This window comes from Netta rufina, assembly GCF_964035555.1.
Source record: "Netta rufina genome assembly, chromosome: 1".
In the NCBI taxonomy this organism is placed as follows: Eukaryota; Metazoa; Chordata; class Aves; order Anseriformes; family Anatidae; genus Netta; species Netta rufina.
In genome coordinates, this window is record NC_140123.1 from 150,137,861 (window position 1) to 150,151,683 (window position 13,823).

The 13,823-nt window shown below is 42.0% G+C and overlaps 1 protein-coding gene across 1 annotated transcript in view; it reads left to right on the forward strand.

Annotated features, from left to right (window-relative positions):
• The window catches only part of RFX4 (regulatory factor X4), a gene marked incomplete at both ends in the record, with an annotated part of 91,727 nt that extends 78,591 nt beyond the window's left edge, over positions 1-13,136 (forward strand). The window contains one exon of the mRNA XM_084290303.1: positions 12,864-13,136. Coding sequence (XP_084146429.1) covers positions 12,864-13,136 — 273 coding nt within the window. The remainder of the gene's footprint in view (positions 1-12,863) is intronic.
• Positions 13,137-13,823: the final 687 nt, after the last annotated feature.

Here is a 13,823-nt window from a genome sequence, read left to right on the forward strand (position 1 = left end):
TCCAACATTTAAGTAAAGTTTTACTTGTACATTTGTTATCAGCATGTATGCTGTTTGAATCATCTCTAGTCATTGATGGTCCCTATTTTTTTTCTTTTCTGATATTACCTTGATATCTTTCTATTCTAGGGGAGATTCTTTTATCAGAAATACCTTTAGCTTGTGAATTTAGAGTACTAAACTCTAAAATCCAGCAATATGGATCATGAATGTGTTTCTGTGTTAAGAGGTAGCTGAAACAAAGATTAATATAATTAGTTGTATGTTTCTTAGAAGATGGGAACAGGAAGAGATTCCTAACAACTAATAAAAGTGTTTTAATACGCTTGAAGGAAGATTCAGGAACCACAGGGAATTCTTCTGGTCCTCCTCCTTTGAGAATACTTATGGTTAGGAATTTGCCAAAAATGTGAGTTCTGCATATAGTTTGAATAACTCTGGGACCCCATTCCACTGTTTAGAATATAGGCTATAGACTCCTACCATATGGTAATGAGGGATGTCAGTAACTATTTCAGGGCTATTTCAGTTCACAAAACCAAACCAGTAGGGAACAGCACAGGTTAAGAATGAAGATGGAATTTGGCAACAGTTCGAAAGTAGGGCCACTCTTGAGCACATCGCACACCTGGTGCTTCCCCAGCGTAGAGGGTTCTGGGGGCTCTGCTGGAAGACTTGCAAGGGACAGACACGGGCTGGAGGTAATGACATTGGGGTATTCCACAACATGGTGCCTCTTATGCCTTATCTACTGGAAATTTATGCAAGTATATTAAGGACCACCATGCTTAACTCTAGTCACTGGACTGGAACGGTTTCATGCCAGATGCAAAGATACGAATTTGGTAGTGCTTTGGACTGGAACACATGAAACCTGCATCTCATTCTGGTCTTTGGTGTCAGTTTACCAGGTGATCTCAAATAAGTTATTCCTTCTTAAGATCTCTTAAAGCTTTTTGCGATCAGCTGGGAAGATTGTCCTGTACTGGATTTGTATAGGATAATCTTCAAATGTGCTCATTTGGACCAGCTCAGCAATCATTCTCTAGCTCATGGAAAAAAATAAATCTACAACATCTCACCCGTTTGTGTAGCACTTGGTCCATCAAAAAGAATATGTGAGATGTGAGGATTTAACTAGTTGTTGCAGCTGCTGTATCTTCAATAGGAACAGTGAGTATATGTTTAAGTAGTGTCCTACAATAGGTTTGTATATATTGTTTTTTCACTACAGGCCATACCCTGTTATTTCAAGGGTTTTTGTTGTTGTTGTTTTTCCAGGATGCATCAATTTTTGACTTAATATTGGCTCACCAATTTTCTTTACTCTCTTTCTCTTTACCAGAGAAAACCCACATGATTTGTAGTTCTGAAATGACCTCTAAGGCCATGAATCTGGAGAATGAGGCTTTTACTGTTTAGAAAATTTGTCAACCATAGAAGGAGTTTCCTTTATATCCTGTCTGCCACACTGACATAGCACAAGTTAAGCAAGAAATGAATAAAACAAAGCGGGATCAATACATTTGTAGCCTACTCATGTCCTGGTTAATATGTCATATAGAAATAGTAACATACATTAAAATCGTGAAAATGCTTTTCTTTCTGTAATAGGCTGTCTCTACAAATGCAGATGTCAGATAACTTTTTCCTCTCTTGCTAGCCCTTGAGCTGCCCTGGATATACATGAAGAATAGCTATGCTTTAATGATTTCATATGAGAGCAAAATGATTTCAACCTGTATTTAGCATGCTTTTTCTCATGCTGCTTGTAAACTGAGATGTAATCTCATGGCAAAATGCAGCTAACAAACTCATATCAATGTACTTATTCCGTATTGAAAGGAGCTACAAACTGAAACCTTACTTTAAGAAAAATCTTAACTGATTCAAATATGGAATTTGCTGACATTGTTTTTAAAACTAAACAAGCTTCTGTGAAGTGCTTGCCCTGATGAAAAATGCTTTCTTAGCTATTTTTAACCAACAGAAGTACATAATGTACTGTTGCCTGCAAAGCCTAACAGGATGTTAGGGAACCACATTTTTTCTATCGGGCTTTCTAAGTGGAATATGGTGTAAGGGATTGCAGCAGGACTCATGACGTTGCAAAATCAAAATACCGGGAGCCAAATTTGCAATGAATATATAAACAGCTGCCGCTGTACTGAAACCAGAGGAGATGCAGTGTATTGCTGTGGTAATGTAATCAGTCGAGAAGTGGAGGCATTGACCATCTCTCTTCAAAAGAATTCTTTGTTGTAATCTACATTCAGTACAAATATAGAACTCTGGATCAGCTTTAGCTCCTTAGGATAGGGTCTGGGGATTAACTCAAAGAAAAAAAAAAATCTGTGTGGGGGGTAAGTTCTCCTCTACAAACACGGAATCAGAGGGAGCCCTTGTCCCAGAAAGGGGCCTGAGTTGAAACAGACAGGATGTAATAGAGGTGGCTTTGAGTCTGCAGCTATAAATTACTATTTAGTCTGAAAGAACACCATGTCAGTCCAACCTCTTTCTGAGGAAGAGAGCATCATATTCCGGGTTTTATCAGGTCAGTTATTTTAGGGCTATTTTCCAGCCCAGAGCAATAGTCCTAAAGAAAAAGAGTTGTGTTTGTTTCTTTGGTACAACTTTAAGATGGGTCATTTCGCAGATACAATTTATAGACCATCAACAACAACAAAAGTGGAATTAGTGCAGAGGGGATGGAGGGAATAACTTTATTTAGTGGAAGTGGGGAGGACTGAACAGCTGGGAAAGCAGAAGGGAATGAGAGATCTTTTAAATTGTATTTGCAAACAGGTAAAATGTTGATCCCAACTTCACACACAGACTGACGTGATAATTGCATTGTGTCGATTTTAGGATGCCTTTTGTGGTTTTATCATTAGAATCCTTACACTGGGGCTGTGCTGGTGAAGAATCACACAGAATCACAGAATTTCTAGGTTGGAAGAGACCTCAAGGTCATCGAGTCCAACCTCCAACCTAACGCTAACAGCCCTCCACTAAACCATATCCCTAAGCTCTACATCTAAACGTCTTTTGAAGACTTCCAGGGATGGTGACTCCACCACTTCCCTGGGCAGCCTGTTCCAATGTCTAACAACCCTTTCAGTGAAGAAGTTCTTCCTAACATCTAACCTAAAACTCCCCTGGCTTAACTTAAGCCCATTCCCCCTCGTCCTGTCACCAGGCACGTGGGAGAACAGGCCAACCCCCACCTCGCTACGAAGTCACACAGTTGTAGCTCCTGTACTACATACAGCTCTTGAAGAGTGCAGGCAGGAGTCCCAAGACAAGCCTATCTCACCTGACTAGTAGCAGGTCCATCTTAGGGAGAGGCTCCTGGATAATTTGGGTCCCTTAGTCTTAGTCTTAGAGGAAGTAAAACAGTGGTGGGCATCATGCTCACTCACACCCTGTCCCATAATTGACTAGTGAGAGCCCATGAGGATGTTGTTACCTCTCACCCCTGAGAAAGTCTTGGAGCTTAGGTTGGCTCATAGAGCAATGTTATGTGTTTTGTTACTGTAGGCTAAATGGGGATTTTGATAAGTAGCCCACAGTTTCAGAAAGATCAATGACTTTCAGGTGGACAAGAAGGCAAAACAGTAGAGGAGATGGTTTGTAAAAGACTTTATAGCGGAGTAAATGTTCTGATGAAGTAATTTCTGCAGCTACTAACCCAGCCAGAGCCTAAAACAGTCGCCTTCTGGTGATACAGGCTGACTAATTCCCACTGATGGCTAAGAGTCTTTTTTGTTGACAGGGACAGTCTGTTCAAACCTTGGTCTTAATCCGAATACTTTTTTTCTTTCATCAGCATCTGTGAATATTTCTCAGAACAGTTGTTTCCTTGTAACTCCAGGCTTGATTGCTCATTTCTTGACTCAGCTTACTGGCCAAGAGCCTGGCACACAAATAAAAAAAAAATAAAATAAAGATTATCTACAGATCGATTTGGTACTACTTAGCTCTCTAAACAGCAGTGCTGAAGTGCATGCAATCATATCTGCTAATTCCATCATCATTTAGGAGGGTGTGCAATGCATTTACATAAACAGATCTCTACTGACTAAAAAATCAGTTTTGTAAGTTTGCTGACTCTAGTTTTAGGTGAACCAGATGCCAGGGCAGAAAATAGACAACAGCTCTGTCTAAAAACTTCTGAGTGTTCCTATCAACTTATGTCAAGTGTAGCAGAGAGGTACACCCTTCAAAGGTAACCCCTGCACATTGTCACCATCTAATCTGCCTGCACAATCTGCATTTGGCTGGCTTTTGATCACAGCTTTTGTCTGCAGATTTCACCCTGGCTGAACAGGTCTTGATCCTCTTTCAGGCTATCCATAAATGCTTCAATTAATAGCATTCCACCTCTTCCTTAGACACAAAGTAATTCATGCTGCGGTCATCTTTCTGTGTAAATCACAAGGGTAACACTCTTGGTAGGAAGAGTAGTTAGAGAAATCTGCAGCAGCATATGTTTTTATACTTCAATGTATCTGGTAACACAGAAAGATGCACGTCATACGAATGTGCATCGCTGTTCATGCAGTGCAATATACAGCAAGCATATGGTATATATGTAGGTACTATAATGCATGGCTGTAGTATGTCATATTGTAGGTCCTTTTATGCAGGTTCTATCTCTAGCAATGGCCAGAAGTGCATGTGTAGAGGAAAAGTATTAGTAATAGGGTAGGTGGAGCATGGTCCTTTCACCAGCATAGCCACACTGTGCTTGGTAAGAGCTGACCTAGGGATGTCCTGAGTAGGAAGCAGCAGCTGGGCTGTTGTATTTTCTAGCAACTCACTCTCCATTACTCTCTTTGAGCTCTTTTGTACTTCTGAAGAATGGTTTGTATGAAGCATGTATTCTCTTGTTGGTTTAAAACCTGCTATTTTATAATTGTACTGGATGGCCCTTTTTTTTTTCTTTTTTTTTTTTTTTGGGGGGGGGGGGGATGAGGAATAGGGAGTACTCATTACCTATTTGTTTACTCTCACTATTCAAGACAGTGTAGATCTTCATTATTCCTCCCACCTCCTTCCTCCATTTCTTTTCCAGACGTAAGGGTTATAAGGGGAGTTTAGGTTAGATGTTAGGAAGAACTTCTTTACCAAAAGGGTTGTTAGACACTGGAACAGGCTGCCCAGGGAAGTGGTGGAGTCACCATCCCTGGAAGTCTTCAAAAGACGTTTAGATGTAGAGCTTACGGATATGGTTTAGTGGGGACTGTTAGCGTTAGGTAGAGGTTGGACTCAATGATCTTGAGGTCTCTTCCAACCTAGTAATTCTGTGATTCTGTGATAATCTGCATAGATTCTCTCATTGCTCTACACACAGCAATTACCTAAGGACTGCGTGTTCACTGAAGGGCAGGGTACTCTGTGAGGGTACATGGACGTCCTCTTCTCTCAAGTTGTGCTGAGCAGGGAACCTGCTGGAGTTGCAGCCGCTCTCCAGCCTTTCAGTGCAAACCTGATCTCAGAGAAAGTAGGAGGGACTCAGCCAGGGAGCCACCAGATCAGGCATTTGGACATGGGAAGCACTCCTAGATCCCATACTGCACACAGCCCCTTCTTAGCCTTTTTCTTCCTTTGCCAAGGTGACGTAACCACCTTCAAATGGAGTATCTCAGATGGAGGTACTTAACAGGGAGCCACAGAAATGGTATAACAGTGTTTCCCTCTAAATTCTTTTGAGATGCAGTCCCCACCGTGAAGTCAAGCACTTGTTTTCTGTTTTTAAAAGCTGTCTCCTGTTGCACTCAGGAGCATGGCCAATGTCAGCTGCTCCCGAGCTGGCGCTCCGTTCTCAAGAGGCGCTAAACAACTTCTGGGACTGGCAGTAGCACATTTGTATCAACAAGTGCTTGTGCTGCTGTGTTGCTGTTGTCAGAGTGGGTTTATAACAAGGCATAAAGCATACGGTGGAGAGGAATGACCACAGGCACCAGTACATGCTGGGGGTTACCTGGCTGGAAAGCAGCTTTGCAGACAAGGACGTGGTGGGCTGGCCCAGGTTGCCCAGAGAGGCTGTGGAGTCTCTCTCCTTAGAGATCTTCAAAAGCTGCCTGGACGTGGTCCTGGACAACCAGCTTTGGGTGACCCTGCCTGAGCAGGGCGGTTGGACCGGGTGGCTTCCAGAGGTCCCTTTTGACCACAACCATCCCGTGATTCTGTAATAAAGTGTTAATTTATTACAGATTCCTGTCTCTGCACGGAGAGTATTTTATGAGATATGTGAGATGATACAATTTTATGAGAGGCTCCCTGCTCTGCAAAGCACCACTGAATTGACCTATATGCTGCTAAAATTCTCCTAGTCAAGAAACAAAGAGATTTAAGGACAATTGAACTAATAATATATTATTAAAATAAATAAAAAAAAAAAAAAAAAGAGGAAGAAGAAAAAAAGTCTCACATACTTGGCTAGTAAGAAAGAAACAAAATCTAAGCTCTTCTCTGAATGTTTCAATGCAAGAAAAGTCAGGATAAAGTGACGCAAAAGAAAACTGCACAGCCAAAGTGACTAAAGGTCTATGAGGTAGCACCCTGGGATGGTTAATAATGACATTTGGATCCTCACCCCTTGAGGTTTGATTTCAGAGAAGCCACTTGACTTACCCTTCCAGTCATACCTCATTTGTCTCTTCTCTTAAAGCCATGACTTTCTTTTGCCATTTTCCCCTGTGTATGTGGCTGGGCAAAAGGTGATTTCACAGTTCATCATGGTAGCAAAATGCAGAGGAAACAACTTCCCCTGGGGATGATTTGTGCTTTTGCATGTGTTTGGGAAAGAAAAGACAGCAATCTGAGACAGTTACAGGGTTGCAGCAGGCATGAATCTCCAGAGCAGGGCTGGTCTGTGAGGCAAACTGCAGATCAACTACAGTATTGAAGCCACCAGCACTCACTGAGATTAGTGGAGATGGGTATACAACAGAAAAATATGTATATTTTAGCATGGTGGATAGTGAACTTCTGGATTCTGTTGCTACAGCAGGGTGTAGAGACAGACAATATAAAGATCAAAACATGATTAGACAGGTTAATGGGCAACAGAGATTAGGGATGCATATCCATAATCATGCAACTGTGATGCTGGCCAAGCTGGTGTGCTCTCCCTGGGTGATGTCTCCTAATATTTCCTGGGAGAACAGTGATTTAGATGCACCATTGTGCAGACTGTGCATGTTTTATGTGTCTTTAGGGTGAGAGGTTAACCCTAAAATTATAAGCACTCTGGGTCAGAGGTTTTCTTTTATGGTTATATGTATATTGTGTCAGCCACAACTCCAAGTTCAGCCCCTTTAATTACTGGGCAATACAAACAGTGGAAGCAGTTTCCAGAAACTAATCCTTGTTGTATCTCATACTCCCTGCAACTTTCTTCCTCCCCCAAAAGAACTATCAAATTTAGCTGAAATTGACCGTTTCTAAAGTTGTTGGACAGAAATGGGACAAATTCACAGGGCTATCTCATAAGATTCTTTTCCTCAGAAAAAGAGGCTAACCTTCCCCTTGCATCCCCCTCACTGAGAAACAACCATGAACCTTCTGCAGTCCATGGTTTACTTACATGATCTGCATAAAACAGTCTGAAAAATGTTGCAGTACTACAAGTCAAGCAGTAGGTTGGATCTGCACCTCTCAGAGGCACAGCACCAGGGCTGTAGTTCAAGGAGCTTTCAGCAGTCTTTGTGCAATGCCTGTCCTAAACTGGTCTGAGGACCACAGTGGTTTCACCCAGCTTCCTTGAAATGCCCTATGAGTTGCAGCACTACTTGTTTTTTCTGGGCAGTGTTGCATGCCACAGTTCTACCCAACCACATCTTCACCTCCATAAGCCTCTACAGCAAGATTTACATGAGGGGCAGCTCTGGAAGAAAGCATTAACTTCTTTCCCTTCCAGTGGAGTAGCTGAAGAAATCTCCCAGACAGAACCAGTGCTTTAGCACCCATTCATGTTGTTCTGTCCCACCTACTCCATAGGTAAGACAAGGAACCGAAGGGAAAAGTTCTTGTTCATCCAGAGCATATACAATATAAGCTTATGACTATACCAATGCAGTAAGAATAATTCACCCTTCCCAATAACCATTCTGTCATCTAACAGCTAGTAATGACAGAAAGAAAGAAAAAAAAAAGTCCATCCAAATCCCACCCATGCAACAGGAATTGTTGTTCCGAACTGTATGGCTTCATAACAAACTTGAGTTATTAAAATGTAGTTCAAGTAATTATGTATTGAATGCAACAGGAAACAGATGTCTTCTTTTTAAATAATTACAAATAGGATTTTCATAAGGCTCCAAATGCCACTCCCAAAGTGCCAAGGTCACTTAGAGTGACTTGAAAATTTCACCCAATCTATTTAGTTAGATGTAATAAGCTTCATTTTGTGAAGAAAAGGTTCAAATAGAGGGTTATAAAGATGAAATCGATAGTTCCAATTTTGACACTATTTGAGATTTTGAGCGTATATTTATAAAGTTACTGTATGGCCAGTTCTTCACAATTGTTCTAATTTCTGGTGCGAGTTATTTGTAAATCTTAAAGTAGTGGCTAATGCCAACTTGTAACTCACAGCATTCTGCAGCAGTGTGAGCTAATGCACTGTAAAGTCAGAGGCACATTCATAAGGAAAATATTTTGCTGTTTGGACAGAGACACCTTTCACCTCCCTGCATAATCAGCCAGGGAGCTGAGGGTAAGAATAAGGAGATTATTTGCCATCCTCACACTGCAGGAATTCAATCTGCACTTCTTGGTAGGCCATATTTAATGTAGTATTTTCTAAAATAATACTAAAAGAAATTGAATTAATTTTACATTTGGGGGGTTTAACAATAATCTGCTTAAAGTCTCCCAGACTTAAAGAGCTTCTTGTCTAGGTCTAACGGCAGCAGTAGCAACAAGTGTGAGTTAACCCAGAAAATGGTAATTTCCTGTCAAGAGCCCTCCAACAAACGTCGCTTTTATATCTGGCAAAGATCACTAGGCCCCAGTGTTTTGAGTTCAGCGTGCTTAAGCACTCTTCATTAAACCGGATGTAGAGTGTGAAAGGTGATTCAGGCAGCATGGGCAGGCATCCGCCCAGATGGCGATGCTTTGGACACTCCAACAAGGCTGAATAGATGCTTCATTGGGTGAGTTAATAGTCAGGCAGGGGCCAGTGGGTACTTTAAAAATATTGTCTTTCAATAGTCTCTTCACTGGAGGGAAAAAGAAGTCACTGACTCATTTGCGATTAGCTGACCTACCATTACAAAACTTTCCATCTTGCATTCAGTCATAACAGAATTTATTGTAAAATACTAGATATTTAGAGTCCATGTTATTTTCAAGCAATTACTCTTTTTACATTCATGACACATTCATAAACACAGCTGCGTCGGGCGCGCTTGATGCGGGGGAAAAGCAGCACACTGTATCCTGTCCCCTTATGCATAGCCATTAGCTCTGCCTTCTTAGAAGCCTTAGCGTGGCCTCTTGGCTGCAAATAGGAGGGGGATTATCTTTCCTTTCAGTGCATCCTGAAGTTCATTTTGGGAGCCAAGGTTTCAATCCGAAAATGGCACCATTTTTGTGCGGCCAACCTGCCTAGAAGACATTATGTGGCTTTCCCACATAATGCTATGCACGACCAGGAGATCTGGCACAATATCCTCCGAGATCATTTTCTTTTGCTCATATATGAAGTTTTTGCAGTCTGCAAATTATAAGTGGCAAATTATCCTGGCTGAAGCTCGGGCTTTCTCTTGCCATGTGTAAGAGCTATGACGGCAAGAAATTGCCCTGTTCTTTGTCACGACCTCAGGGGAAAATTGCACCAGGTCAGGATAGCGAAACATTCTGTTATGCTTAACAACAGAGCAGATCAAATACTGCATTGGGAAGAAACGAGAGAATCATTGGTATATTATGACAAAAGTCTAGATCAATGTATTTCTAAGTATATTAATTAATACAGGAATCTACAGTGATTTGAGGTATAGATCAATGGGTAGTAAAGGCAAAGATAACTGCCATGATAGTTGTTATCAACTAAAACACTACTAAAGTCAAAGCAGTATGTTTCTAGCTTGGTCTGCATCTTGCAGCTCCACAGATGGCATACAGAAAAGAGTTTAAAATGTATTGTTTGTGTAATGTGTTTTTTTTCCCATTGATACATCCTGGTCCTGGCTCCCGCCATCTCAAAACATTTTGTACACAGTGGAACAATTCTGTGGCATCTCAGATCAGCCATGGATTTGACAACTATGGAAAAGGGACTTTTATTTAGCCCGAGTAAACCAAACCAACGGGCAGCAGTACAAAGGAAAGAGCCACCTTCTGAGGATCACTCATCTTCTGTCCTAAATACTTAGGTCTGATAATTTGAGGTTGGATTAATTCTTCTCATGGCTGTAGAAAAAGCACATCTTTTATTAGATGCCTGACTTTTTGACAACTAGCATTAGATGACATGAATTCCACTCTGAAGCTATAGCAAAGCACATGACAACTTTTTCTGAATCCATTAGGGAGGGAGCTTTGTTCTCCAGGATGTTCAGGTGAAGGCAGTCAGGAGGCACGAGACTGAAAATGACTTCAATGTGTTGCTTGTGCGTACCAGGAAAACTGCATTCTAAATCTACTAACTAGTCTTCCAGAAGTTAAAATATGAGAAATATTCAACTTTTTCTGGAACCTCTTATGTTTGCTTAGAGTACTTGCAAGTTGGTTGTTTCTTGACAGGGTGCCCTGTCCTTAATTAGCGAGTTAATGGAGAAAACCATGGTCCTAAATTCAGATCACCTCATATAAAACCTCAAAGTTCGAGTTTTGTGGTTGCTGGGTGCCGATATCTCTGATCTTAGGGTTAGGTCAGAGGTTGGACTCAATGATCTTGAGGTCTCTTCCAACCTAGAAATTCTGTGATTCTATGATCTTCAGGAGAAGCTTCTGGAAAGCTAACAAGTCTGATAACTGATTCTTCTGGAAGGGAATACGAACCTTTCTGTGGTCGGTGCCTAAGCTGGGCTGAGAGGTTAGAAGTTCACTGGGTGGAACTTAGATGATCGTGTACAGACACATGTCTAGTGTTGCCAGCACAGCTTATTCTGATAGCTGGGTTAGCAGTCCCTGCCATAGTGCTGACATTTCGGGATGGTGCTGCCATTTACCAGCCTTTTTCAGCTACTGATTGCATAGGTAAACCCACAGTCTCTGTGGCGATGAGGAGTATATGCTAAATAATGCATGGTACAACTTTGATCTCTTCCTCTCATCTGCTAACTGGCCTGTCTCCGCAGGACACGGTGGAATATGCTAAGTCACTAACTACAGTGTACTGGTCAAAAATAGCCTTCTTTTTCTCCTCTCTAATTAGGAGTGGCCAGCATGTGGCTTTTGAGCTGCCTGAGGCTTGTGAACTGTTCAAAAACGTTTTCCAAGGCAGGGCTGCCTTCCTGGTTGTGGTCTGAAGGGTGTCAGCAGAAACTCCTCATGGAGACATTGCAGTATTTGCCTTGGGGACCCGCTTATGCAACCCGTTAATGCCACCCCATCCGGCAGTGGAGTAATGTAATGAGGCCCCTTGGGAATCACCACCATCTCCCTCCTGTGAGCAACAACAGCTACAGCAGCTCTTCTCTCCATGCTCCCCCCAAAATATGGGGCAGGGTTTTTACCATCCTCAGCTGAACAAAGTTCTGGCATGCAGCTTGCAGGGTTTGTAAGGCGCAGATCCAGGAGAGGTGCCCATCCTACTCTGGAGACAGCTACTAGTTAAGGAAATATGAGCTGTAAACAACCCAAGATAACGAAATTTAAAATTATGACATTTTTCGTATAAAAGGTACAGCCCTGTGTGTATGGATGTATTTGCCCCAGTTCTGCCATGCTCACCGTGACCATCTGTGGTGGCTAAAAACCATCCTGCCGAAAAGATGTAAAATGTAGATGTGAAGATAGACAGCAGGTCAAGGGGAATAGGGATCCTCACCATCTCTGAGATGCAGATGGATGATAGGAGGGCAAAACAAGGAAAGTTGTTTCTTAAGCAGAACACACAGATGATCCATTCCTGCAAGACAGGCGATAAATAAATAAATACGTGGTAAGCAAGTACTCATAAGCACAGTTTACTTCTTGTGGCTGGGCAGCCTGTGGGTACAGGGGACGAATGCTGTTCTCTGTTTTCCTGCCTGTCCTATCCTCAGCACATCTTCTCCTTAGTGGGAGGCCGTTGTCAAACTTACTTGGTGTCTAGTTTCCAGCTGTCACTGCGAACAGCTGGGGAATAGAGAGATTCTTCTTCTGCCTGACTCTTCTGATAAGTTCTCCAATTAGCTGCCCACTCTGGGGCCAGGCCATAGAATTTTCTGCAGAAACTGGCAGGATGGCTTGTGAACATTTAAAAAGGAAGGCACCTTTCCAGTAATAAAGATCTTTTTGCTCTCCTCCCTCAAAACCTAGCTGAGTGAGCAGGAGTCAGAATATTTTATGCTCTGTTTTTACTGAACAGCAAGATTCCCAGTAAAAGCTGTGAGACAAAAACTAGACAAATTCAATTTATTTTTCTGCTGCCAGATATACCTGCCAGTAGCTAGCTCTTTGGTAAGTTCATTTGATACTTAAATGTCGTGACTCCTTTGCAAGACTCCCCCTGACACTTTGAGTAGACTGCAGGCACTGGATATCTGATATTCCCCCTTCAATACGTTACCTAGGGTTTGGAAGGCTGCTCGTTCACCTGATTTTGATTATATGAAACAAGGAAATGTGATACCACCAGCCCTTACTTCACAATTCAGTATAGGGTAAATAATTCTTTAATTTGTTCTTCTCTTTTATTGCAGTACCCTTTCAACAGCCCAACATCCAGGATGGAGCCCTGTTTGATGAGCAGTACCCCGAGGCTGCATCCCACACCAGTGACTCCTCGCTGGCCAGAGGTGCCGGCCGCGAACTCCTGCTACACGAGCCCATCCATGCACTCCACGAGATACGGAAATTCTAGTGACATGTACACCCCCTTGACTACGCGCAGAAATTCTGAATATGAGCACATGCAACACTTTCCCGGCTTTGCCTACATCAATGGGGAAGCCACCACAGGTTGGGCGAAATGAAAATGACTGGTATCAGTTAAGCCCATATACTTAAAGGAGTTATAAAAGCTTGATGTTACGTGGGACTTTACGTGGATGTTCATGAAGGGAGGGGAAGATGGAAAAGATCCTGGGCAGATAAATGTAGTTCATAACGTGGGCAGATCGCAGACCAGGATGACTGAACGTTCCTGTAGCCGAAAAAGATTGATGTGCTATTCTAGGCAACTTTTTAGGCCAATCTGTGCCTTTTTTAATTCTGGCATGTGGGCCAACCCTGTGTGATGTCAATGTCAGTGAGCCATTTTCCCCCCTCTCTTATTGACAAATGTTAATGAGTCTTACAAAAAAAGTACTGGAATGGAATCTATTTATAATTTGTGTTAAAGACAGGAAGTCCACTCTCAGCAAAACTCTGGCATCTGATCTCTTAAGCTTTTAATGCATTTCTTAAAAACCATTCTGCCATGTCATCACTCGTTCGTATCAGTTCCTCCATCTGGCTCCTTAAAAGACGTGTTGTGTAGATTTCAGTTTACACCTAACTTTGTATATTGATGCACCTTTCTGTTGATCCAGTAAGTTTGATCTTTACAAAAGAGAAGAAAAGACATGTAGCATTGAATTATACACTGCCTTAATTTGACTATTGCCCTTATTGTATATGTATTTGTGTTAAGTTTGCACAATCCGGAAAAATCTAACTTC